Source organism: Antechinus flavipes, chromosome 2 (genome assembly GCF_016432865.1).
Source record: "Antechinus flavipes isolate AdamAnt ecotype Samford, QLD, Australia chromosome 2, AdamAnt_v2, whole genome shotgun sequence".
Taxonomy (NCBI): Eukaryota; Metazoa; Chordata; class Mammalia; order Dasyuromorphia; family Dasyuridae; genus Antechinus; species Antechinus flavipes.
The window spans coordinates 575,905,368-575,929,878 of NC_067399.1; the positions used below are offsets into that span (position 1 = coordinate 575,905,368).

Sequence of the window (24,511 nt, forward strand, 5' to 3'; positions counted from 1 at the left end):
TCTCACCCACATCCTCCCATTAGCATGTCACAGGCGGGTCAATCCAATGTGGTAGAAGTATTTCTTATTTTCTCTTGACATTGTGAAGATACCAGTGGAGCATACAAGCCATCAATTAGCTATCCTTTACTTTGGCCATATGATCAATCCATCTTTTTAAGTCATTTGTTTATTTGACGGTTCTATTTCTCCTTTACTTTTTCTTTGGAATGAGCTGCATTTCCACTACTCTTTGCATAATCCTCAACTTAAATTCTTTATAGATTGCATTCTTCCATGATTTATGGCTATACAACAATCCCAGAAAACTACCACTATTTAAAGGGTGGTTCTTTATTTCTGGGAAGATTATGCACTTAAGAGAAAAGTTCTGAAATTGCTCAAAGGTGATCCTGCCAACTTTCCTGCTCCTGTTAAATTCTAGGCTCATTTTTTGTAATGGCAAGGAACTGGAAACTGAGTGGATCCTCATCACTTGGGAATGGTTGAATAAGTATATGAATGTATTGGAATATTATTGTTCTATAAGATACAATCAGCAGAATAAGTATATGAATGTATTGGAATATTATTGTTCTATAAGAAACAATCAGCAGACTAATTTCAGAAAGGCCTGTAGACACTTACATGAACTGATGCTAAGTGAAATGAATAGAACCAAGGGAATGTTATACACAACAACAACAAAATTATTTGATAATCAACTGTGATGAGCATGGTTCTTTTCAACAATGATGTGATTCAAGACAATTCCAATAGATTTGTGATGGAGAGGGCCATCTGCATCCAGATAGAGGATTATGGGGACTGAATGTGGATCACGACATAGTATTTTCAACTTTTTTGTTAATGTTGTTTCCTTGCTTGTTTTTTTTTTTATTTCTCATTTTTTCCCTTTTTGGCCCAATTTTCCTTCTACAGCATGATAAATGTGGAAATATGTGTAGAAGAACTGCACCTGTTTAATCTATATTGGATTACTTGCTATATAGAGGAGGGAGGAAGTGGGCAGGGAGGAAGAAAAACTTCAAACACGAGATTTTGAAAGATTTAATGTTGAAAACTATCTTTGAAGGTATTTTGAAAAATAAAAAGCTATTATTATTATAAATTTTGGGCTCATCACATTTTTATCATGTAATATAAAAACAAGATATCTGTGTACCTTTCACGATATTTAAGCTTTCTGGTGCTATTGCATATCAGTTTTGACAACAAATATTCTTTATCAAATTGATTTATTCTATGTGAATAGTTAGGCCAAATTCATTTGAGTAAATATGAATTTCCTTTAGGAGAATTTTCAGTTCCAATGTTCCTTAATTCAATTAGCTTAGCTTAGCTTAGCAAAATACTGAAGAATCTCAGTATTTTGGGGGAATTTTCCCTGATTTAAACTCTGCAGAGTTGTGTTTTTTTTAATAATAGTAGTAAACACCTTTGGCTATCATATTTCTCTCTTAAATGTTTCAATTGATATTTATTATCAAAAGGTATTCAAAGACGATTAGCTCTGTTATAATGATCTTCCTAATCAACAAGATGGAAGAATAGACATTTTTTCTTTATCGCCTAAACTTCTCAACTGTGTCCAAAATAGGAATTATGTACAAGTGCTAAAGCAATTTTGGCTTTCTCCACAGTCTGGGACACCAGGAACCCTACTTCTGATAAATTAACAGCACAGAAGGTTAATCCTTAATCTTTAACATTCCATTTCCTACTGCCCATCAGCTTTTAGCAGAGCTGCACAAGCTGGCCCACAGACTTGCAAATGAATTCATTTTAACTGTGAAAAAATCAAAAAGCAGAGGCTTTCTTGGGCTGGGATAACAGTTCTTTGCTGTAAGAGAGAATTGAGGAACAGAGGGCAATAGGGCAGCACTCATATATGTATGTCTGGGACCATATTAAGTTTGAGGGAAGGAGTCAGGTATCTTGCTGGGGCCGATTCTCTCCATCTGCCCACCCTCCTAAAGTCATTAGGGACAGAGAATGAGGCTGGTGAGATATGAACTACTCAATATGGGATGAGCCATCTCAATGGCTTTGAAATGTAGTGCCCACAAAAATTGTCATCAAAGGAGAAAAATGATTGAAGTTACCAAAGATCTCATAAGGATATTACATTAATAACTTTGAACATAAACAAATAGGGAAGATATTAAAAACAAAAGGCAATATGGCCTTCAGATAATTTTTTAAAAATCCAGATTTCTGCAAATAAATATTTCAAGACAAAGGAAAATGAATCAACACTTGATGAGGTGGAGGTAAAGGAAATTATGGATATTTCTGAATGGTTTAAAAGTGAAATGAAAATTATTAAAGCAGAATCTATGGATTGTATAGCAGAGATAATTGCCAGACTAAAAAAACCTTGAATCCATAGTGCCAAGTTTCACCAAAGAAATTAAGGAGAATAACTTAATGGGAATGCAAACACACAAAAGAGAAGGACAATCTGAAAAAAGAGAAACAAATAGTTGGGTTGTTCACATTTTTCATGGGATTTTTATATTAGTAGAGCACAAAGTTGAGAGATACATTGGAGGGGAAGTTTTAAGACAGCATTTTGTTCTAATGAATCAAATGTATTTTTATAGTTAATAAGCAATAAGTTTAGCGATATCTTGTATTCTATTTCTTCAATCATTTGTGATGTAATTTGTCAATACATCATTTTCAAAAATCTGTATATTCCCTTCTAATATTTTCATCAAAGAAGACTTAAATATGTGTTCAAATTATTCTCTAAAATTATATGATGGGAAAGTAGGGTTATGGATTTGTAATTAATATTTTCTACATTGCAATTTTTTTTAGAACTAAGGAAGTCTTAATTAAAAAAAAACTTTTGATATCTTCTTCCTCAGATACCGTGAAAAATTTCTCTCAATATTATTATCTGTTGCCTCCAGAATGTGCCTCCTTAAAGTTATATTTGGTTTAGCTTTTCCCATAATTGTTTATTCATCGCAAGGACATTTACATTTGCTTTATAAACTTATTTAGGATTGTGTTCTTAGAATCCAAATGAGTGCTTTCATTTATGGTGAACAGGATTTGTTGTAAAAATATTTGGACATCTTTTTCACTTTTTATTAGTTTATTGTTTGCTTTATAATTTCATCCTTAAATAAATCTGAAAAGATTTAATTGGGGGAGGGGTCTCACCAAGCTTTCTTTTTAAAAATAATTTTTTTCCCCAATTCTATATAAAACCAATTTTTAACATTTGGTTTTTTTTTTTAATTTTGAGTTTCATATTCTCTTCCTCCTTTTACCAAACTTTCTTTATACTGTTTATCTCCACTATCATTAGTTTCTATATGCAACACTGCTTCTTACTAGGTCAGTATCCTTCTCTATTCTACGGGAAATAAGCATCTGAAGTTGCCCTCCTTCCCCCCCCCCCCCTTACTTTTCTGTAAATGCAGGGAATTTGGAATCTTTCTCAGAAGAAAGAAAATTTGGAGGAGAGGAGAGGAAATAGGGCTGAAAGGTTACTATTTGCCCTGCAATTATGCCCTCCAGATTCTCAGGCACTGGCATCTTATTTGTCAATTAACTTTAAAGTCCTATGAATGGCCAAATTGTACCTTACCTGTCAATTAACTTTAATTGGCTACTCTGGAAAGCCATATCTTCTCTACAGTTATACCTTCAGGATCACTGTGCCCTTCCACCTGCCTTAAAGTTTAGCCATCCCCCCACTTTGTCATCTCTCCCAGTTAGAATTTGAATTCACTGTGAACTCATTGTTTTTCTCTCTGTAATCCTGGAATTCAGCATAGTGCTTGGCACTTGATAAATTCTTAGTTCATTTGTTCATTCATTTACTTATTCACCCTAGTTCAGGCCCTCATCACTTTTTGCCTAAACTACTGAAATAGCCTCTTACTTAGACTCCTGGCTTTCAGTCTCATCCCTTTCTAATCCATCCTCTATGTCACTGCCAAAAATAATCTTCATAAGGTGTAAGACTGAGCATATCAGCCCCTTTTGTCTTTAGAATAAAATACATGCTTGCTTAGCTTGGTTTAAAGCCCTCCACAGTCTGGCTCCAGCTTGTTGCCAAGCTCACTACACATTTCTCTTCTTTATGAACTTTCTTCAGACAAATAGCTCTAAACACAGAATTCTAATTTCCTGCCTTCATGTCTTTTTGCAGGCCTATAAGGCCCTCTGCTTTTTGGACTCTGCCTTTTATAGTCTCTGGATCATATACCTCTAAAGGAAAGCTTTTCATGATCCTGTTACTTCTTAGTAATCTTTCTCCTTCACAAATTATCATGCATATTTTTTTCTATTTTTAAGTGAAATCCTTGGTGAAATGTAAACTCCTTGAGGACAAGGATGACTTTTTGTTGTCTTTATATTTCTGGTGTTTTAATATAGTACTTGCACAGAGTCAAAGCTTAATAAATGATTTACTGAATTTGACTAGATTACTAGCCACTTTACTCATGTTGCAACCTTTTTGGCTTCTTAAATTAACTTTTAGAAAAAACACTCTATTATTTGTAGCTTATATTTAGGTTTCAAGTTAACCTATTTTAATTCTTCAAATTCAGCACCTTCACTTCTCTCCTTCTCAAGTACACTAAGATGTCCATTGGCAATACTTCTTCTTGTTCTCCCTTTTCTTTTCATTAACACCTTAAATCTGTTTGTGAAGATTTTGACTTTTATTTGTGCATCAGATTTGTCTGCTCTTTTCTATTCCTTTAAAGCATCTAACAGTTTCTTGCTTGGGGTAGGTCTACTCAATTTTATTCTCTCAACATGTCTCACCAAAACGCTTCCTAAACTATCACAAATTACTTTCCTTTTTAAAGAATTTCGTTTTGCTCCTTCTTCTCTTTCTGTGAGCTTTCTTTCTTAATTCTGAATCAGTAGCAGTTTAATTAAAATCAACAAATGTTTATTAAGCACCAACCAAGTGCTAGATGCTGGTAATACAAAAGCAAAAAAGATTTCCATCGCTCTGCCCTTGAGGACCTAACATTCTCATATACAGATAAACACTAAGTTATTTTAGAAGGGAGAAGGGAACTACAATTGCAAGGGAGCAGTGGGATAGAAATGATTTCCTAGGATACTTTAGCTGAGTGTTGAAAAATTTTAGGAATTGAGAGAGGTGGCTCAATATTCCATGCATGGGGAACATAATTTATCCAAGGGAAAGAGAATTGTCAGATTAAGAGAATAGCTAGAGAATAGGGGAATTAATATGACGACAGCACAGAGGGCATGAAGGGGAATGATGGGCTACAGTGGTGGAAATGTAGAACCATATTCTGGAGAATCTGAGGCTGGAGAGTTTCCAGGAAGCCACAGAAGATTTCTGAGTAAGGATATAAGGGATTATATTTAAAGAATATTTAATAGTGATGTAGAAGATGAATTAGAAGGAGAAGTGGCTAGAAGCAAGAAGGATAGAGGTGATAAGAGTTGGGATTTGAGTAATGGTTGTATTGCTGGAGAGATGGTGTGGTGGAATCTACAAGACTTGACAACTGCAATAATGACATGTGGGGAATGAAGGAGAGAGAGGAATCGAAAATTATTCTAAAGTTGTGACTCCTGGAAGTGACTGGAAGGATGACTGTATCATTCTTTATTTCAATAATAAAATAATCTCTTTATCTGTATCCTTCACCCAACCTCCTCACACTTCCACTGGGCTCTTGTCCCACTGATTTTCTTCCTCCTACACCCTCAGTTTCTTCCTTTATTCCCCTTTGCCTACACTCATACTTAAGTCTTAGCTATCCTAAATAACAATACTTCTCTTTACCTTATGCCTTCAAAAATAAAATGAAGATTAGAAGGAGGATAGCTATGCAAAAAGCAGGTGATTAGCTATCAGTACCTGAATTACTCTGTCTGTCTCCTGGGTTTCTGTTCCCACAAACTACCCACGCCTTTTGGGACGCCAGCTTGCCTTTCTGTCTATGGTTCTCTTGGCTCACCCTCAGACACCTTCCTTCATTTGGCCCCCTCCCAGCATTCCAGCCCCCTGGCGTTCAGGGCCTTACTTGTAACTCTCCTGGCTCGGTTCCACCAAGCCTGTTTGTCATGGACCATTCCCAGTGAGTCTCTGGGACTCCTGACCTTGCCCCAGACTTGATCCTCTCTAGAAAACGTCCCAAATCTCACCTTCCTTTCACTGCCAAAATCTAAAAGTATTAGTTTAAACTCTATGTCTTTACAACCCACTCACATCTAAGCTTTGAGCAACCTCAATTTTACTTTCACCAACTTAATGGAATTGCTTTTTCTAAGGTCACCAGTGACTTTCTGGCTGTCAATTCTATCAACCTTTTCTCAACCTTTTCTTCATCATCTTTCTTGATGTCCGTGTCATTTGATACTTAACTAGCTCTTCTCGAAAATCCTCTCTTTCTCTCTTTTCATCATACCAATTTTCTAGATTCTTCTTTCTCTCCAATAGATCCATCTATGAAAACTACATTGATTCTTTTTCTTCTTCCTACCCTTTAAATATAGACATTCGCTAAGGTTCTGTCCTTTGCTATTTCTTCTCTTAAATTATTTCTCTTTTTTTTGTGAAAATTTGAAATAAAAATAAAATATATTTTCTAACTGTATGCTGTTTTTTCATACCACACTCACTTCCCAATATCATTCCCATGTTTTCCCCCATAAAGACGCAATATAATTAAACAAGCTAAAAATGGTCTGCGTGAGTAATAAGAATAAGTATAATTCTACACTAATAGTCCATTCCTTTCCCATAGACTGGAAAGAAGTGTTTTCCAGCCACTTTGCCATTCCAAGCCAACATTGACCATTGTCTGTTAAAGCATTTATATCAGTGATGTCAAACTTAAGTAGAAACAGATCCTTGCCAGGCTGCATACTAACTTAGAAAACCACAAATTCATACTATCTATGTTTTATTGTATTTTTATGTATTTGTAAAATATACCCAATTCCATTTTAATCTGGTTCTGATACACTTGGGAGTATTGTGGTATGTAGTTTGACACCTCTGATTTATATCACTATACTTGTGCATATTTTCTTCTTGGTTCTATATTTGGTCTGTACCAATTTCATATATCTTCCCATATTTCTATGAATTTCTCATATTTATCATTCCTTAAATGTAAAAAATACCTCATATCACCAATATGTTATATGTTGTTCAGACATTAATAATAGTCATTGACATTTACTTTAAAGTTTGAAAAATAATATAAATATACAATATATGTGTGTTTTATATACATGTATATATAGAGAGACACATATATGTGCACATACATCAGTGCTTGCTCCTCTCTAATGACTGACCATTTCATGTGGACTTCCTCTACCCAATAGAATGGAAGCCTCTCTAAAGCAGACATTGTTTTATTTTTGACTTTGTGCTTCTAGTGCTATTTTGTGGTGCATATGAAATGATGACTTGTTGGCTTAAAATTAAGACCAAAAATGAAACTCCTACTGTTCAGGGGATTAAAATTTTGCTGAAGGGAAATAATTCTGCATCTAGAGGGAGGAAAGAAACAACAATCACAGGGGATATGTGAATAATAAAAGACAGGTTTATAAGGAACAGTATATGTGGGGAGGCGAGGGGGGGAAGGGGTAAGGTGACCCTTGAATAAGATAATCACAAAAGAACTTGGAATTGGGACTCTGAAGACCTGAGTTTGCTATTTATTACAATGGGATTTTGCAAATAAGTCAAGTAAGAAGCAAGTGGAGGGAGCCTTTGGGTACTAGTGGAGACATCTGTAAAATATGTTTTAATAATAGGACCAGAGTATTGTCAACACCAATCACGATTAACTTCATTTTAAAAGTATTTTGAGCCAAATGTTAGATCTTCAAAGTAACACAATGCTACTGGGAAAAACTTCATCCCACCTCCTAATCAGACAGGTGGAGAAACTAAAATCCAGAGAGAGGGCTGAACTCCATCCATCCCAAGGACAGACTTTGAAATCTCCCTCCTTACTCATACCTTTGGGGGTTTGAGGCTTCAGTTTTAATGTATTTTCTGGTGCCACTGATGCCTTACTGTGAATCGGTTTATCTGATGTCATTGTGATTTCCCTGCTTGGGTTCAGAGGAAAAAGACAGAGAGGAAAAGTGGGAAGATGGCCAGACCAGTGCAGGGAAGAATGAGTCAAGGGCAGCTGGAAATCCTGGGAGATCCCAGTGGAGTCTTAGGGGGAGGAGAGAACCAAGTGGCAAGTCATCTTAGCCCCAGCCCCTAGCACAGTACTTGGAAGGAAGGGCACTTAAGAAATGCTGGTTGATGAACTGACTTTTCTTAATAAAATAAGATCCACATGGAAGAAAAAGGGTTTTCCACCCAATCAACACTTTTCTCTCATTTTTCCATCCCCTTCACACTAAACATATGCTTTGAAGTGACCCAATGATTTACTCATCTTGGTGCTTTCTGCCCACCATTGAGAGAATGGTGAAACATCGGTCCTGATAGACCCTTAACCAATTTCTTTAACTTTAAGGCAGCCAATGGTGGAGAAAATGGTCTTCAAACAAAAGGAACTTCCTTCAAAGGCCTCATTCCCATATTACAGATGAGATACCTGAGACCCATAGATATTAATTTGCCTACTGTCACATAACTAATCTGTGTCATAGGCAGGATTAGAACAGTTTCTCCTGATCCCAGGTCCCACATTCTTTCCATGACTTAATATTGCCATTCTCTGTTGCATGCTTGCCAAAGGCATTTAACCATATAATGGAATAGATTCATACAGGAAAGAGAAAAGAGATGAAGAATGTCTCTTGTTAGATTACAATATGGAACCGAATGGCCAATTTTTAGAACATGTCCATCAGTTTTTATATTTGAAAAAGCATCCAGGACAAAATGGGCTCAAATTTAATAAGGAGATGGTGAGAGGATAGGATTGCTTTTGGGGAGTTATAAGGTTCCCTTAATGATATCAAATTTCTAATAGACGTTCATTTCTTCCCATTCACACATCTCTGGTCCAGGTTCTTATCATCTCTTGCTTGGACCATTACAATAATATCCAACTAATTATGTTGGTGTCTAAATATTGGATGGATTAAAATAGAGAGAGACTGGTTTCCCTACCTCTCATTTTTTCCCCTTCTAATCTATCATCCATTGAGTTCTCAAGGTGATTTGACTAAAGCATATATTAAGCACAGGGTGTACTTATTTAGCTCCATTTATTTCCTAAGATTCTACTCTCTAGAATAAAATATAAATTCCAGTTTGACATTTAAATTTTTTTTTTTTTGCCAATATTATATGAGTGTTTCTGGGAGTGAGACATGGGATGATCTTAGAAGAATCTCCAAAACACAATGGAGAGCTACATGGTGGAACTGAGTAGGCTGAAATATAATTAATGAATATTAAAACGTAATAAATGAAGATGAATAGGAATAAAATATGATAATATACACTGGATTAACTTATAGACTGAATGTAACATGAATAAAAATACCTCTTATGATTTGGGAATATTCAGGATTGAAAGGTCAAAAAGTTCTGACAGGAAGGGATGTTACAATATGGCTATATACTATATGGTAAGCAAATTTAGTAGTGTTTTGATATTGTTTTTGACTCGTGCTCTAGAAGCCACGATGGGGAGAAATTAGCCTTAGGGTATGGTGATGAAAGGAGGGAATGACAAGTTGGAATTGTATTTAAAATAACTTAGTGGAGAGTTAGAAATATGAATGAGAAAGGAAAAGAGACCAGCAGCAATCAGAATGAAAAATGGGGCTAGAATGAAAATAGTAGTGAGTGTGTAAAAAAGGAAGTATCTAGGGATAGATGTGCCCAGGAATTGAAGCCTTTCAAAGGTATACTGAATCTTTGATTTAAGGAATAGGGGAAAAAAAGTGGATACTTGCACATAACTAAATTGGTATAGCCCATCCAGTACAATCTGTGAACAACACATGGGGAAGGTAGATGGATTTGATTGTATAAAATGTAGTTTTATAATAAAAGATTTATTCAAAAAAATTGACAGATTAGAAAAATATTGGTGGTCAACATTTATAAATTTTACATTTAATATTTATAAGGAAATTTTAAAAATCAAGGGAGATGAACACCTGGTTTTCATAGGATAAATGCTCAAAAGATATTAAAAATCAATTTACAAAGGAAGATATTCATGTTGTAAAGAATTACTTTAAAATGTTTTAAATAGATAATCAGAATAATAAGAATGCAAGTTAAATAAAGTTGAGATGCCATTTTATAGGTACTAAAAAAAAAGGATAAAATTCTACGCTCCTGAAACTGTGAAGAAACAAGTTTATTTATACATTGTTGGTAGAACTGAAAGTTGGTAGGACCTTTTCAGAGAGCAATTCAGAAATATGCAATATAAACAAATCTTCTATCCTAGAATTCCCTTTATTAGGAATATCCAAGGTATTAGAAAAATCAAAGCTATTTGTTAAAAGTCACATAAAGCAGTATCTGTGATGGCAAAGAAATGGAAATACTCAACTGCTGGTAAGAAAACATAAAATAGTGGAAAGACTATTGAATGAGTTTTGAATTCTGCTTCTACTACTTTACTACCTACATAATCCTGGATAAGTGCCATTCATCTTCTTTGGGCTCCAGTTACTCATTGTCAAATCAGAGAGTCACACTAAGAGTTTTGAAGGTCTTTTCCAGATTTAAGTCTGTAATTTATTACATGTAAGTCTGTAAATTATTTATATAATGTAATATCAACTTTTAAAATGGTATATAACAGAATGTGGGGAAAATTAAAAAATACTTGCAACTAAGTAGAAATAAAATGGACAGCTAGATGGCATAGTGAACAGAGTGCCAGGCCCAGAGTCAGAAAGGTCCCTCTTCCCGAGTTCAAATCCTGCCTCAGACTCTAGCTGTTGTTACCCCAGGCAAATCATTAACTGCATTTATCTCAGTTTCCTTATCTGTAAAATGATCTGGACAAGAAAATGGCAAACTACCCCATATCTTTGCTAAGAAAACTTCAAATGGCATCATGAAGAGTCAGACCACACCTAAAATAACCAAACAACAAAAGTAAAAAATGAAAGAAGAATCAAAAGAATATATACATACTAGGAAAAAAGAAAAATTTATACCCAGATGCAGAGACAAATATATTAAAAGAGGAAAGGAAAGTAGGGGAAACAGCAAACTTATAATATGTATATTAAAATTAATTTTTAAAATGTCAATAAGTTTGAAATGTTTATGGTTTATGTTTAGTTGGTTTTAGGTTTTAAAATTAAATGCATAAAATTATTTTAATGAAGTTATACCATCTGATACAACAACTAAAGATTAAATAAACACATGAGCTTTAAAGTAACTGTTGTGTATTAACTCAGGTACCTTAAATAGTATTTGATTCCTTAGGAAATGCTAATTGGTTGATTGTTAAGTGCAATTCCTTTTTTATCTTTTGCTTATATCAATGTTTTCCTTTCTAATAGCAAACATAATAAACACATTTAGATAGCACCTAAAGCATGACACAACAATTTGAGGCTCAGGATTCTTGCTGCCATTATGAAAAGAGAAAAAGTAGGAAGTGAAACAAATTTTGGCTCATTAATGTCATTTTTATGGGAAGTAGAGGGTATTGCCTGGTCTCCATTTTGAGCTTCCAGCCATTGTTCCTCGATGCCTGAAGGGCACAAAACCAATGGAATCAAAGCTGGTAAAACAATCTAAGCTCCTGCTTTTACCAGCCTGGCAGGTTACCCCACTTTCCCCCTTCTGTTCCTTCTTTCTGGACATGTACACTCTTATCTTTCCCTCCTGATTTCTGTAAAATTCCATTTAGCTATGCTGTGCATATATTTCCATTCTACTTAAAAGTTGCAGAAGCGGATATTCTGGGTTCTCTTACTTCCTGCGCTCCAAGAATAATAAAACTCTGCAGATAACTATCTGAATCACTGATTTGGTGAATGTTAGTTGTACTTGATCGATGGCCCCTCAGTCAACCTTTACTACAAAAGTGCAAATGTTAATATTTCCATTTTACAGACAAAGAAACTGCGGCTCTGCTAAGCTACTTTTCCAGTGCTACACAGCAAATATATGTCTGAAAAGGGATATGAATTCCAATCTTTTGGCTCCAAGTCTGGCAGTACATCCATCATATCATATTGACTCTCATCCTAATCCTGCATCCATTTTATTTTGGCATGTTTAGGCTCCTTTTTTGTTTTGTAAATTGAATCTATTGAGTGTTTTTTCCTAAACTGGTAAAGTTTCTGTAGAGTTTGAATCTGAAGACTTAGAGAACTCCAGGGTCACATTGTAGCTTTGGGTTTTTTTGTTTGTTTTTAACCAAAGAGTCCTAGAGATTTCTCCAGTTTTTAATTTGTCTGTTTCTTGCTATAGCTATGTTTTTCTTTGAACTCTCAAACTGCAGGCTTATTGCAAATGGATAGCCTAACTTTTGGTCTATTCTTCATATATGCTCTCTGACTTATCAGTCCTGTGGACCAGGTACTTTACCTTGACCTCAAAAACTTATTGTCAAGCGCTTCAGTGATTTGATCCTGGAATTCCTCCCTCCCGTTGGCAAAGTTCCAGGTGCCTCTATGTTTTTATGTGGTTTTTCTTTCTCCTATCTCTTCCTCTCTCCCAATTATTATGCAATTTTTGGCCACTTTTGAGGGGAACTGGCCGATGGCCATCTCTAAACAAAGCTTCTGCTGCCCCCTACTGCCACCACTTTAAAGCCTCCTGCGCACTCATTTACAACCCATTAAATTTTATTTATCTAACAATTCCAACCTGTTATTACAATATATCAGATACATTCCCATGATATTGGCAGTAGATAGCATATCTGATATTATCAGGCTGCTGCTCTCCCCTCACTCTGGGTACTCCAAAAATGGAATAATGTTAGGAATCTATCTTAAATACAATTGATACTTAAAAAACTTAAAATCTTTAAAAATCAGGCTTTCTAGTCAATCCAGTTCTATAGAGAACTGTAGAACACATTAGTTGCTCATCTTATCAAATCTGAGTTCTTAGCAGATAATCATTTCAATATCTTTTTTTCCCCTGATGGTCATATAATTTCTTCCTGGATTATTTAATTTCTTCTTGTTTCATCATTTATATTAAGGCAAGTCCATCCTTTCAAAATAAAAGGTTGAGGTTGAATCAGAGAAAAGGGAACAAAGAAAGAAGAAAAAAGAGTCCTGGATTTAAGTAGATGTTTTTGCCCAATATTGACACTTTCTCACTGGCAGACAAGAACAGAAAACTCCTAAATATAATAATTTTTAATTTCTTTGTACTTTAAGATTTAAATAATTCAGAAAGATTAGATCTAAAGACAAGAATTTAGATTATAACAAAGGAAAACTACCACTTTAACCCAACTAATGGCAAATTAAGTATGTTCCACAAGAAACCAATAACTGGAAGTCTTCACAGAGACTTCAAAATCATTTGTAATTCTTGTAAGGATATCATTTAAAAACACTTTAATATCCACAGAGAAAGACTTTATTTTTTGGCAAAGGTGCTAATCATTAAAGGACGTAGAGTCACATCTAAATAAGCTGTTATAATTTCAGAAACGCTCAAAATTCAAGGCCAAATCATAATTCCTTGAGACTCAGGCCTAGAAAATTAACTTTAATTCAATCCTGGTGCTATCCTAAGGCCAACAAGTCAAATCAAATTAACAAGAACTTGTTGAATGCCTATAAGTCAAGTGGCAAGTCATTTTATTTCTCAGGGGCTCAGTTTCCTCATTAATGAAATGAGAAGTTCGATGTAAAAGGTCCTTTCTATTTTCACAATTCTAATTCTTTATTTGAAGCATAACATTTTTAATCTAAATGTCTAGCATGAAGAAATCAAAAGATGGGGAAAAACATTTTTCTATATTTTCAGTACAATTAGCAGATAATCATTTTAATATCTTTTTTTTCCCTGATGGTCATATAATTTCTTCCTGGGTTATATAATTTCTTCTTGTTTCATCATTTATATTAAGGGAAGCCCATCCTTTCAAAATAAAAGGTTGAGATTGAATCAGAGAAAAGGGAACAAAGAAAGAAGAAAGAAGAGTTCTGTATTTGAGTAAAAGTTTTTGCCCAATATTGACACTTATTCACTGGCCTGACAAGAACAGAAAACTCCTAAAACTACTTTAGCGCACATCCTTATCACTTCTCTCCAGCACCATTACAGAAGCTTCCTAACTGGTCAACCTGCCTTTAAATTCTTTCTTCTCAAATCTATCCCCTATTACTGCCAAATTGATACTCTTAAAACACAGGACTTCTTTCTCAAAAATTTTTTGTGATTCAAAATTCCTCAATCTGGCATTTAAAGTTCCTCAAAATATGATGTTTCAAAATCCTATTTCATATCATTCCCCTTTCTGCATTTTCTGTTTTTGAAAAATTAACTCACTGGTCATTTACTGTCTATAAAATTTATGTTCCTCTTTTGTGTCTATATCAGTGGTACCTCATGTTTGGAATATACTCTCTTCTAAAGTTCACACAATCTACAAAAAATTTTTCCTTTGTGGCTATTAGCACTCTTTCTTGAAATTTCTTTATATATTTTGAATTTACCTATTTGTGTACACATTATATCATCCCAAAAATGTATCTAGAGGGCCTACTTGAAGGCAGAAACCTTGCTTGAGAGTAAAAACTATTTTTTAAAGTTTGGGTAACTTGAACATAGTAAGAGTTTTAATGCTCACTGCATTCAAGTATATTAATTTCATTCAGTGAAAATTAAGAGACCATATACCAGCTGACTGGTTATAAGAGTACTGATTCTCAAAGGAGCTTATGATCAATTCATATGACAAATGAGATGAAAAAATAGTTAATATAGAACTGTTTGGTATGTTGTACTTAACGAACTGTAAAATTCAACAGAAAAATGAATTACTGCTTTTATTATAGAGCCAGGGTACCTGAAAAATGCATTTTTTTTTTTGCAAAATAACAATAAATAGGTTCTGATTGAGGAACTCTCCTATGACATAAAGTACATGAACGTTAGCATATAAATTCTATGTATATATTTGGACTTTTTCTTGTTTAATCACTGATTATTGATTTAATTCTATTTTGTTGCATTTGTAAGATAATTCCAGTTAAGTGAGGCATTATTATAATCTATTTCTAGCTCACTCTATGTAGCTTTCTGGATTATAGAGGGAAAATGTCAGTTTTTATACCCCTGAACTTAGGAAATTGGAGACAGGAAGATCTAATTCTGCATTTTCTACCAACTACCTCACTGTGTGACCTTTGGTACACAGTGACCTTTTGGCAGGTCACTAAATATATTTGCATCGTATTGTCCTCCTGTAAATGAAGATATTGGATTAGGTAATTGCTAACAATTCTCTCAGTTCCAAGAGAGAGAGAGAGATAAATATATACATATAGAGAAGTGGCACAAAGCTAGAATAGGGCTTCTTAAATTTCTTCCACTTGTGATGCCCTTTACCCCAAGAAACTTTTATGCATCCCCATCTTGAATCTGAGCTGAGGTGTTTCTGGCAGTGTTCATGCACATGCAATGCAAAGTACCTATTTTTTATGTTCAGAACCAAGGCTGCAGTGCAGTTGTGCAATGCAAGAGGGCAAGTGCTGCCAGAAACACTTCAGATTCATTACACACTTGATTTTGAATTAATTTTGGGTCCTTGTGTTCAGAAACCTTCTACTATTGCCAACACATTTAGTTACTGACTCCATATGGCGTCATGACCCACAGTTTAAAAAACTTTGGTCTATTACTGCGTCCTGAGGTATGCACACAGACAAGGTAAGACATGGATAATGACTGAGTAAAAGAGACTAAAAAAGATTGACCAGAAAAGTAGGAAAACCATCACTGTGCAGGATCCTGAAAATCAGGAAGTGTCTGACAGTATCAAGTGCTACAAAGAAGAATGAGAAAAGGTCATTGGATTTAGCAATAAACAGAACATTGGTGACACTGGAGAATACCTTTATTTTCCTGAAATTTTCCATGTGAAATATTGTGACCATAATTTGTGCTAATTATATAGATGATGATTTGTTATTCACAAATAGCAAGAGCTAGAGACATTAAAGAATAGAAAAACTCCACAAACATTTAAGATATATTTTTTAATGCTGAATAATTGGGTATATAGTACTATAAGAGAAAACTCTAAATTATTTTCTGTACTGTCATTGGAAAGAATTATGAAGACACAGTAATAATAATAAAAAACTATATGTTTATGGAAGACTCAGATGCTGATAACACTTTCATGCTTATCACCAATTCAAAGATAAAAGAAAAAAATCATTTTTTATTTTTTAAAAAATCAATTAAGCGATTCAAATCAGCAATTATTTTGCTAATTTTGTTAACTGTTACATGTTAAATTTATCATTTATATGTAATCCATCAATCAATATGAATTAAATGCCTCATGTATGCACTCTTTGATGTGAACATATACTAATAGTATGTTTTCTTATACTGGCAATCTAAACTCAGAAGAAGGAATCTGAAAGGATGTCAAAACTATCTGAAGAATCATTAGAATATTATTTAACTCAAGATCTACATTTTACTTACTTTTCTGAGGGCTGTAGTACTGCTCCATCTTTGGTCCATGTATATTTAGCACCATTAGTTTTAACAAGGTCACAGAACAAGTTGATGATCTCAGTACTTTGGGTAATAAAAACTGCATTTCCAATCCTCGAATTTATTGTTTTATTAAAGGAAATTGGGGTTAATTTGTTTTGTTTCATGAGAGCAAGTCCTTTTTGCTTGACAGTTTGCCTGTTTGGGTTCTTTGAGTTGAAGCCTCTAGACACATTTTGACTTTTCATATTCAGTTTTGTGGTGGAAGATTCAAGTTGGGCTCCTCTCCATTTCTCCCTTGTAGGCTGTATCTTTGCTAACTCAGCAACCACCTCGTAGATCACTTGGGATGCAATATCATCATTCACCTCTCCAGTTTCGATAAGCTGACTCATATTCTTTATTAGCTCTTCAAACTGTACGGTGTCCATACTGTAGGATCCTTGTAGGACAGCTGCTTCTAAACATTTATCTTTAAATTCCAAGGAGTTGGGAGTTTCTGCCGGATTATTGCCATGGTGGACGAGAGCTCTCAAGAGTGGCTGGTCACTAACCTGACCATCATCCAGATACAGTTCATTTTGTTGACTCCATATTTGTCTCATTTTATGCCACGTGGCTCCCAAACTATTAGCTTCATTATGGTCTATCCTGCCATGTTCAAGGAGGTGATCTCGGAAGGCTGGGGGTTCTATGAGTCGGTTATCAGTACCAATTAGTTTGAGAATAAATGTTTCCTGCACAGGCCCCGCAATACACCGATACAGTCCAATATCACTGGCTTCAAGGCTATGAATCTTCATTGAACCTGACTTGGTTATCCCAAGTCTTTTGGAGTTCTGCAAACGCTGTCCGTCTTTTTCCCACCGGATGAGAGACTTTTGGAACCTTCTTACCGGGCACTTGATGACCACAGATGTTTTGGGAAGTAGATAAGCCCTTCCACCTATTGTGAAATTAATACGTTTTTCTTCTCTTGTCTGAATGTAGACTCTTTTGATTCCAAGGATCTGAGGACCCTGGGCACCATATTTTGGTATAACATCTGGCTTTATCACTGCAAAGAAACAAAAATAAAATAAACAACTTGTCAAAAGCAGTAATATTCTTATCAATTTATATATATACATATCATATATATGATATATATGTGTGTGTATATATATATGTATATAGATAGATAGATAGATGAGAGAGAGAGCTTTTTAATTTATTTTTTAAAATTATATGAATAAAAGCGCTGGTAAATCTTATCAAAGAATCTCAGAGTCTTAAGGAACCTCAACCTTTTCTCTTTAACAATCCCAAGAAATGATCATTTTGTATCCACTTGAAAACACTAAGTGATACAGAATTCATTGCTTCCTAAATCAGTATATTCCCCTTCAGGACAGCTCTAAATGTCAGGGAGATTTTTCTTACACCAAGCCCAAATCTGCTTCCTATAACTTCCACTCATTAGTCCTGATTCTGTGCCCTGGAGCCAAACAGAATACAGCCAATCCACTTCCCTTATGTCAACACTAGTACACAAATACAGCTAGCATAAACTCTAGGCTAAATGTCCATCTACAATGTATTGAGACATTTTAAATCCCATGCACTATGTCAGCTGTGGAAAACCTAAAACATACTCAATATATGCAAGTGGTACCACAAAACACTGGGTAAAGGAGACAAGAAGCTAAATACCTGCAGGCCTTAGCGGTTATTTCTTTCCTGGGGGAAAAATGTTCTGACCCATGACCTCAATTATCCAATTTCTAAGTAAAGAGTTCTATCCTTGTGCAGTACAAAGGCTTTCAAATGAATTATTTGATAAAATGCAAATGGGAATGGGCACTGATATAGTAGCTTGTTTTAAAATTTTTAATTTATAGTTAAAAAAATACACTTAAAAAATTATAATCTAATACCTTTGTAGCAATGGAAGTGTCCCAGGTCTAAAATATTTGAAAATGTGATAATAGTAGAATAGGAGTGCTACTCAACTGATACTTGGGGTCAATCAGGAGCTTAAAAATTTTTTTTATTTAAAATTTTGAGTTCTGAATTCTATCCTTCTCTTCCTACACATTCAGCAGCAGGTTGCACATTTATAATTATGTAAAACATTTCCATATTAGTCATTTTGTACAAGAAGACTCGTATAAAGCAAAAAAAAAAAAAAGAAAGAAAGAAAGCAAGCAAAAGATAGTATGCTTCTCTGCATTCAAATAATATTAGAGGCAAACAGTATATTTCACTTTGGAACTTTATCATTAATCCTTTGGGACTGTCTTGGATCATTGTATTACTGAAGATAACCATTCACAGTTGTTCACTTAAAAATACATATATTTTTTGTGTACAATGTTCTCCTGGTTCTGTTCACTTCACTATGCATCAGATCATGTAAATCTTTCAATCAGGAGATTTTTTTTTCCTGAGGCAATTGGGGTTAAGTGACTTGCCCAGGGTCACACAGCCAGGAAGTGTTAAGTGTCTGAGGCCAGATTTAAACTCAAGTCCTCCTGACTTTAGGGCTGGTGCTCTATCCATTGAGCCACTTAGCTGCCCCTATTCAGGATATTTGTAAAGCTTTTCACAGGAGCTTTTCAGAGCTGACTCTGTTTCCTTTTCTGCCACAGTTTGCAAAATTTCCTTGCAGAAAGGAGCAGTAATATGTGGTAGCCCTGCTCCATTTCAAGAACTTTGCTGATAGAATCCCACACTTTTTTGTCCTTTAGACACTTTAATTTCAGATCCAGGTGTTTTTCCTGGGGAGACAGTGTGATGAGTGGAAATAGCAGTGGATTTGACCTGGGGCATATAACTTTCTTCTGTGGGCCTCAGTTTCCCCATTTGTGCAATATAAGGATTGGACCAGATGAATTTCTAAGGTCCCTCGTAGCTCTAAATTTTATGATTTAGATGTCTTTAAGAAAGAAAAATATCCTCCTCAGATAACAAAAAAAGGTTAAGGTCACCTGTAGAAGAGGAATTGTGACCTCTAGGGTTTAAATAAATTAGTTTATTATCATTTGCTATAGTTTTCTATATCATATATTTGACACGGAATTAAGTCCTAAAACCTCTCAAGGTGTTCACTGCATTTGATTAAGACGCATCAAGCTCATTTTAGTAAAGGTGCTCTATCTACACAAGATGAGGATCTGCTAACCACTTTTGGGGAAAATCTTTTGGGGAAGCTAGGGAAGTATTGAGGTGATGACAAGAATAGCAGCATGGTATTCTCTCTGGATAGTAGGTGTACATTTTTGCCCGACTCCATGATGAGGAGGGTTTACAAAGCTAAAGGAGGGTTACAGTCTACAAAGGCATTTATTTAAGCATTTTTTTTGCTAACTTATAATTTCTCCTGCACCTCATTTCATGCCCTAATAACTACTACAGATTCCCACATGTTGTCCTGATATTATTTTAGTGGAAACTGCCAATGTTATTTTAATATGACTCTCCTCTAAGCAGTGTACAGACTAGCCACACAGCTATGTAACTATCCACAATTAATAAAATTCAGATAAATATGCAACTCAAAATTTTTTATTATACTACATGCCAAGGACATTCCAGAATTCCTTGGGGCTTTATTTAAGTGATGTTTGGAACCTCAGACTTTTGGAATGCCAACTTAAAAGACGTGCAATAAAAGAAGTTTCAAATGATGCATGAACCAATAATTATTGTATTTCTTATTTTGTTTTTTTGAGTGACTGAGAAAGTTATATATAAGTAGATGATTTTAGATAGCATTAACCAAATATTTCATCTTATTAGACTAAATTTCTCTTAATAATTATTTTTAACAGTATCTTCCATGATGGACTTTCACATAATTAAACCTATTTTTTGAAGATTAATAAATGAAGGCATCAAGAAGTGGGATGAGAAAAAGAAGTGAGAAATTATTGACTTCCAGGAGACTAATATATTTCTATGCTCATCCAATTTCTTATTTATTAAATTCTAGGCATCAAACCTAAACAGTCTCATTTGAAATATGTATATATTTAGAGTTTTGTAATTATTTTAAGTATTTGGAAAGACTAGCATTTTATCTCTCTCTAATAAGTTATAATGAATTTATTATCTTGTTTAACAAAGCTATTCAAATTAAATTTTAAATTTTTAAAGTTTTTAAATTTATTTTAAACTTAAGTACAAAATTAAAGGGGAGAAAATGCTATATACACAGCAAAACACGAGAGAATTCAATAAATTTCCATTTCAAGAAAGCTTCTATAATAAATGCTGCACATTGTTTTCAAAGCTATTCAGTTTTTCTTTGCTTTCTTAAAGGTTTTCTTTTGTTCTTTGCTGTGCACTTTTAACTTTATTTTTTCTCCTCCTTTTCCTCCTTCCTGCTGCTAAGAAGGTTATAATTAAGCATAGATACACACACAATATACATAGATATCTATAAACATACACACATATAAGACCTTATGCTTATTTCCACTTGTTATCATTTATCAGAAGGTGGATAGCATCTCCTTTAATACATCCAAGTCTTTCCATGTCTTTCTAAATCAACCAGTTCATCATTTCCTACACCACAGCAATATTCCAACCTAATCACATTCTATTTGAGAGATTGCCTGTGGAAATTTTTTCCTCCAATTTTCTGCATTCCTTCTATTTATTCTTGACTGCAGAAGTTTTATTTACACAAAAAGATTTAATTTAAAATAATGAAAATTATCAGTTTTATACTTCAACAATGCTCTCACCTTATAATATGGTTTAAGGTCTTGTTTTTTTTTTTTTAATGTAGTAACATTTCACTTTTAACTCAATTCTGACTATGGTTCATTTTTAATAAAAACACTAAACTTTTGCTCTTTCCTTTCTTTGCTATTAAAGCTCAAATATAAAGATGTTATGAACATAATAGTAAAAATATTAGATTTGGAGTTAAAGGACCAAGTTCTAATCTCAGTTTTGCTCTTTATTGCCTGTGAGGTTTGAGAAGGTTGATCTATTCCTAGAGGCCTCATCTACAAAATGAAAAAGTTGGATAACTTACTTTCTAGATCTCATAAATCTAAATCTGAATCTAAATCCTATAAAGTGAAATTGGGAATAATTTTAACATCAGTTATGTAGTTAACATTCACAAACATCAAATGTTAGAAAACCAGGAAGAAAGCATTCTGAGGGGAGGTCAAGTCCAAATATTGGAAAAATAAAAACAAAACCCAAGAGGCAGAAATTGTAAATGGAAGAAAAGACAAGAAATCTAATTATAGATTTCATTAGTGGAGAATACTTCTTTGAATGTTCTCAACTTTGACCATCTTAATCAACTGATTAGAAACACTTTGATGTGAAGACAAAAAAATCTTTTGGTAGTTATGCAAAATCTATACTTTAATATTCAGATAATTCAGATCATTAAGCTAAACATTTTAATTGAAGACATGATAGGACTATACTATTTTAAATTTTTTTCTTTAGTTTTTTTTTTTTTTGAATTGGGAGTGAGGGAGAAAAATTAGGAACACATATACTTACTATTACACATTGTCATCCGGCAAGACCTTACGAGAGGCGCATGCAGCCGACCCCTACACAGTGACCCGCTAAGTGTGATGTTGCGACCTTTGGAGGTCAGCTTTTGACAGATGGGCTTCCTTCTCTGAATCCCAACACCACAAGTTACAGAACACTGTAAAAGGGAAGATACAATGGAATAAAATAAGGTTCTAATCTGGTCCATGTAAAACTCAATTACAGTGAAGTCTGTGGGAAGTTAAACTTTAGAGATGTGTAAGACTTTCACAAATGTAGAGTTTCAAGTGAATGAGCTACTTTCTGGATTTTTGTTACTCAGACTTCATAACTGTTTTTCTTGTAACGCCATTTGTCATGGGAATTACCTTGTTCATGGTCATAATTAGCTTCTAATTATTTTTAAAGTAAGTACATTCAAATAAATGGTCATTTTACTCAAGATAGCCTCCAAAAGGTTTTCCTTTTTCCTTATTTATTGTTTATCTTTTGTTCTGGAAGACAACCATGACATCAGCAAGGGGATACCATGACAAAGTGAATTGGATTTAAGGGAGGGAGGCTGGGCAAGATCATCTGCCTCCCTTTCTTCTCCACACTATTTGGGTCCGGTGGCCAGATATTGGTCAGAATGACTAGAGATGACCCTAGATGCAGTGGGAAGCCCTTGGCCCTTCTAAGTTAAAGTCTTTAATAGGAATGTTTGAACTGAAGTAACCACCAATTCACTGATTAAAGCTGGTTAAGAAATGAGAGAGACAATAGCTTTTTTCCCTCACTTTGTCAAAAATAATCAACCTGGGAGGGGAAGACTGAATGGGGAGTGAAAAGACTTTGGTTCTAGTCTTAGCTCTGCTTCTGTGTATCACTGTTAAAGTAATATGAAATAGTAATATATTAACTCATTTGAGCCTCATCTATCCTACACAATAGCCTACTGACACTATAATAATACAATTACTACCTTCAATTTATAGATAAGGAAAAAATGGAGACTCAGAGGAATTAACAAGAGGTTAACATGTTGCCCAGGGTAACAAAACCACGAAGTGTCCAAGTTCAGATTTAAACCCAAATTGTCCTGACTCCAAATTACATACCATTATTTCACCTCTGGGCTTATAAGACAAGGGGTTGAATCAGATGATCCTTAAAGTTTTTTTTTTTACCTAAAAGTCTATGATTTTTCATCAGTTCTCCTTATAATAGGGGGGTAGAACATAAGGAACTGGGTGTCTTTTATAAATCTCATCATTTGTTCAATAATAATTCAACTTTTTAGTAGCAGAGAGCAGTGGATAAAGGGCTCAAGTAACTCCTCTGGTATTTACTGAGTGTGTGATGAACCTCGGCAAATCTCTTAACCTGAGAGGCAGTTATGTAGTATAATGGACAGCATACTGGACTTGGAGAAAAGAAGGCCCATGTTCAAGTACTAGCCACAATTAACCTACTACCAGATTCAGTATCCTCATCTATACAATAAGGATGATGATACTAAGAATGCTGCAACAATCCAATGAAATGATATATGTAAAGTATTTCACAAATATTAAAGCACCACAAAAAGTTTATTATTATTATTTATTGATTATATTTTAATTATTATAATTACTATTATGACTCTCTCAGGGCTCTCTCAGAACTTAGGAAGCTTTTACATTTTTATAAATTTGCTGAGGACTCCAAATAGCTTTTGTTTATGTAGGATTTATCTATCAATATTTACAATATTAAACATTAAATGACTTAGAATATAGTTTTAAAGCCATAGACCCCTAAAAGAGGGGTGTGTGTGTGTGTGTGTGTGTGTGTGTATGGAGGGAGAGTAGGAGAGAAAGAGAGAGAGAGAGAGAAAGACAGAAAGAGAGAGAGAGAGAGAAAAGGAAGTTTCTTAGACAACTCTAATTAGGCAAATCTCTAATTCTTCACCTATATTGGTAGAGGGAATGTTCTTTCTGATTGTTCCCTGTACCAATGAAATCATGTTTCAAATTCATATTTAACAACCTTCTATGCAATGAAAAACACAAAGAAACAAAGGTCATGGTTTATGATCTCTGGGAGCTTCCCTTCTGGATGGTAAGATAAGACATAAGCACATGAAAAAGTCAGAACAATGGAAAACGGTCTGTGTTTAAATTGGAGGTAGAGACCTTTAGCACAGAAGTGACATCTGTCAAGAGAGCTGGATCACAGAGCAAAGTCTGACCTCTGGGATACTTCCAAGAGTGAACAAGAACTATCTTGATTCTGCTTTTATGAGCTTGCTGAAATCAGTTTACTAATGTGATCTCCAGTTTCCTCATCTGTAAAGGGAAATAACACTTGTCTACCTACTCACAAGATTGTTGG

The 24,511-nt window shown here is 34.5% G+C and overlaps 1 protein-coding gene across 1 annotated transcript in view; it reads right to left on the reverse strand.

Moving 5' to 3' along the window:
- The window catches only part of ADAMTSL3 (ADAMTS like 3), a 553,515-nt gene that overhangs the window by 67,478 nt on the left and 461,526 nt on the right, over window positions 1–24,511 (reverse strand). The window contains exons 20-21 of the mRNA XM_051981175.1: window positions 22,160–22,313; window positions 16,631–17,699 (exon numbers count right to left, since the gene is read on the reverse strand). Of these exons, the coding sequence (XP_051837135.1) occupies window positions 16,631–17,699; window positions 22,160–22,313 (1,223 nt within the window). The remainder of the gene's footprint in view (window positions 1–16,630; window positions 17,700–22,159; window positions 22,314–24,511) is intronic.